The sequence below is a fragment of the Trachymyrmex cornetzi genome, unplaced genomic scaffold (assembly GCF_001594075.2).
Source record: "Trachymyrmex cornetzi isolate Tcor2-1 unplaced genomic scaffold, Tcor1.1 scaffold245, whole genome shotgun sequence".
Lineage (NCBI taxonomy): Eukaryota > Metazoa > Arthropoda > Insecta > Hymenoptera > Formicidae > Trachymyrmex > Trachymyrmex cornetzi.
Genome location: NW_017297113.1, coordinates 4,201 through 7,793, shown reverse-complemented (window position 1 = coordinate 7,793; position 3,593 = coordinate 4,201). Strand labels below are relative to the sequence as shown.

General features: G+C 31.2%; 1 protein-coding gene across 1 annotated transcript in view; it reads left to right on the top strand.

Annotated features, from left to right (window-relative positions):
• The first annotated feature begins 1,842 nt into the window (after window positions 1-1,842).
• The window catches only part of LOC108761203 (odorant receptor 13a-like), a 4,633-nt gene continuing 2,882 nt past the window's right edge, over window positions 1,843-3,593 (top strand). Inside the window, exons 1-2 of the mRNA XM_018507616.1 lie at window positions 1,843-1,983; window positions 2,811-3,297. Of these exons, the coding sequence (XP_018363118.1) occupies window positions 1,843-1,983; window positions 2,811-3,297 (628 nt within the window). The remainder of the gene's footprint in view (window positions 1,984-2,810; window positions 3,298-3,593) is intronic.

The following is a 3,593-nucleotide window of genomic DNA, read 5'->3' as shown; positions in this document are numbered from 1 at the left end:
TCCGACCTCCGATAATGCAGTTGCAGCAGAAATGAGGTGAGGACAACCATCTTCAACATAGTCTCATATTGTTCCAACCAGTTGCTTAGCTGAGTGGAATAGATAGTGGAACTTAAGTTAATAATTGCAACAAAATATTTTTGAATAGATAATTATTAATTTGCGTAATTAATGTACGCTAGTTAGAAACTCATCTCATCTCCAACAACGATCGCAAGCGGATCCAAGCATCGTCAATCTATTACAACGAATTTAAAAATCACCATGTCAAAGTTAGATTGAAAAATAATTTAAGTAACATAAAAGAGAGTCATGTTCGTTTTGATGTTAGTCACATAATACCCGTTAAACACAAAAAGAGACGTGTCGCGTGAACAAAGTATATCGGTCAGTGATAAAAATAAACATATTATAACTTATTGAGAATTTCTATGTATCCATGATTTCAAGCCTCAGTGTCAGTTTGCATGTTAAGACCATTGGATTGACGATTTATATAGAGCATCTTCGACATTATTCGCTTATTATAATTTCTCTCAGAATTCAGAATTCTCACATTATAAAGATATCTCGTTGCAATTATTAACTCGGGTCCCACTATCTACTCCACTCAGCTAAGCAACTGGTTGGCACAACATTACACTACGTCGAAGATGGTTGTCTCTTACAACATTTTCACTGCATTATTGGATGTCGGAATTACGATTGTGCGAGACGCAGTTCGGCAGGTTTTATAGTGCGATTAGCAGTAATTTTTTATTGCTGAGGATGGCTCAAATAGTGATCCGAAACGTACAAAATTGTATTTGTGACACATTAATAGGTATTAGTTAGCATTGCGCAATATAATATCCAGCGCTGACTCTTAACCCCCATTTGTAGTTTGTCGTTATTTTTTGAGTGTATTAATTTAAGGAACCTATAAATTTTTAATTTTTCTTATTTCAATAATAAGATTAATTGTTTCAAAAATAGATAATTAAATATTAAGTATTTTTCAGAATTACAGCTTAATTTGTCGTTAGTAAATTGAGAATCTTTTTTGTCACAAAATGTATAATTTTTTTTAAAACATAATGGTACGCATGTTCATATACAACTATATTCGCTGTTCTTATACAGAAAGAAATTCTGTCTTCAAAAATGCAATTTCTCATGCGATTTATTTAAGTGAATGTATGATTCGCCTACAAGCATTTTACGAGATTAAATATTTTATAATCGTTCGTACACTAGAATCCGTTCGTATAAGTAGATAAATTCTATATTAAAAATCTTAATAGATTTAAAAATATTCTGAAAGTCTCGGCTTCTTATTTTTCTATATTATAAATTATGATTGTTCAATAAATACTGTTAGAATCATAAATACATTTAGTTAAAGTTTCGAAAATTTTAATTTTTCCTTTTTACTTTCTGACTTACGAAATAAAAACGAGACATGTATGACTCACCCGTCATATCACTTATGAAAGGGAAAATTCATAAAATTCGATCGACATTGTTGCGTCTGCATTGCGAAACTGAAATAGATCTACACAGAGAGTAACGTAGTGACTGAATTGTTCAATTAAATGGTCTGTCGGTATCTCCACGCAGAAAAGGATATAGTTCAATGTTCATAACAACTTAGAAGAAATAGTTACGTAAGTTCTTCAAAAACAATTTGATGTAAAAGCATAATATCGCGCAATTTCTGACAATGCGTTAAGACAGCGAAGAGAGGTCGATAAGCGTGTATATGTTTCAAGTTGAATAAAAAATGAACGGTAATGCCTGCGTTGTGTCGATGTACCGGGTACATTATTGGTTATTGGCATCAGTTACAGTTATTACGTCCTGATGGCAAGTGAACGATGGAAGAACGACATCGCATATGCAATGACTCCCTTCAAACTGTTAACGTGGCCCCTCGGCATTTGGCCACTTCAAGTTTATAACATCTATTCCCTGATACGATGTGTCTTGGTCACTTGTTGTATGGTATTGTCTCAGTTTCGACGATTTTTGTCCCGATACGTAGAACTTTTACGTTAACATCACAATAATTAAAATAAAACTTCATTGATATCGATAACAATATCAAGTGTTTGGATTTTTAAGCGATAGATATCTTATTAGTGATGACGTAGCAAAATTGTGTTTTTTCAGGAAAAAATCGATTTTTTTTCCAGAAGTAATAAGTCATTGATAGAGAATATCATAGACACACAAATCACTGACCGTTGTTTAATGAAGATATTACTACTTAGGACGGTTTATTTCTTGTAAATCTGAAGGGTAACATAACTATTTCTAAGAAATTCTAGAGATGTGTTATGTTACTTACTTTGTGACTTCGTCATTTGTATTGAAGAATCGCATTGATGTAACAACTTCGGTAATATCGTATCAAAAAGAATAGATCTCATACATAGAAAATGAATTAGAAGAATAAAATTTACATATAAAATTAAAGAAAGATTATCATTGATATTATTTCTATTAAATTATTCTGTATAGCACGCAAAAATTTATATAACCATTATATTATCCATTGTATAATAACTTTCTCTTGTAAATACTTTAACATTAAAGTTATATAGTGTTCAATTTTGTATATTTAAATTAGTTCAGATAAATCTAATCTATTTTTACATACCATATACGTAAAGAGCTAAAATGGAAGCTTATTTACATCAATTCTAAAAATTATAGTATAATTAAATTTTAATATTTTCAAAGATCCGTCGATCTGGAATTGGGGCATATTTTTCCTAGACATAGAAACTGTTCGATTGTAAAAATATACCATTTACGCATATCAACAGAGCATAATAGTGATCTTGCCTTCCATGGAGTTTCACATGGGCTGTACTAACACGGAGCAGAATATAGACGGTCTCATGTTAGCCTGTTGCGGTGTACTCGGAGTGTTAAAGACTATATGTTTCCGTATTTACGCGAAAAACTTAACTAACAATTACAGTTCTGCCCGGAATGATTATTTGACAATTAAAAACACAGAGTACCGTGCCATCATGCGAAAACACGCTTTTATTGGAAGAATTCTCTCTTGCTTCATGGTGTGTTTCTCTTACATTAGTGTGACGATATATTCCCTAATACCTCTTCTTGGTGAAGATCTGGTTGATGATCAAGATATCCAGATCAACAGAACAAATGAAGACGTAGTATTGGACTATCCAATGCCGTCAAGATGCGCGTTAGAATATTTGCATGTGCCAAGGAGCATGTATGAAATTATCTGTATCTTCGAGTTTATTGTGCTAGTACTTACGTGTACCTGTAATCACGGTAGTATCTATTTGTTGTTTAATACATATGTTTTTGTACATCTTTCGATCATGTAATTTTATTTAAAATATGCCAGAAATGTGAACATAAAATTGTATCCGAATATTTTATTAACTTTATTGAAGCAATTATTAATTGTTTATTGCTAATTATAAAGATTCACTGTAAAAGTTTTAAAGAAAAACATAACAGCAAAAAATATATTTATAATTATACGTAATACATAAAAACAAGATGTAATTCTGTAGATAAAGTTAATACAAAGAATTTAATAAAATATTGTTGGGTATATATAC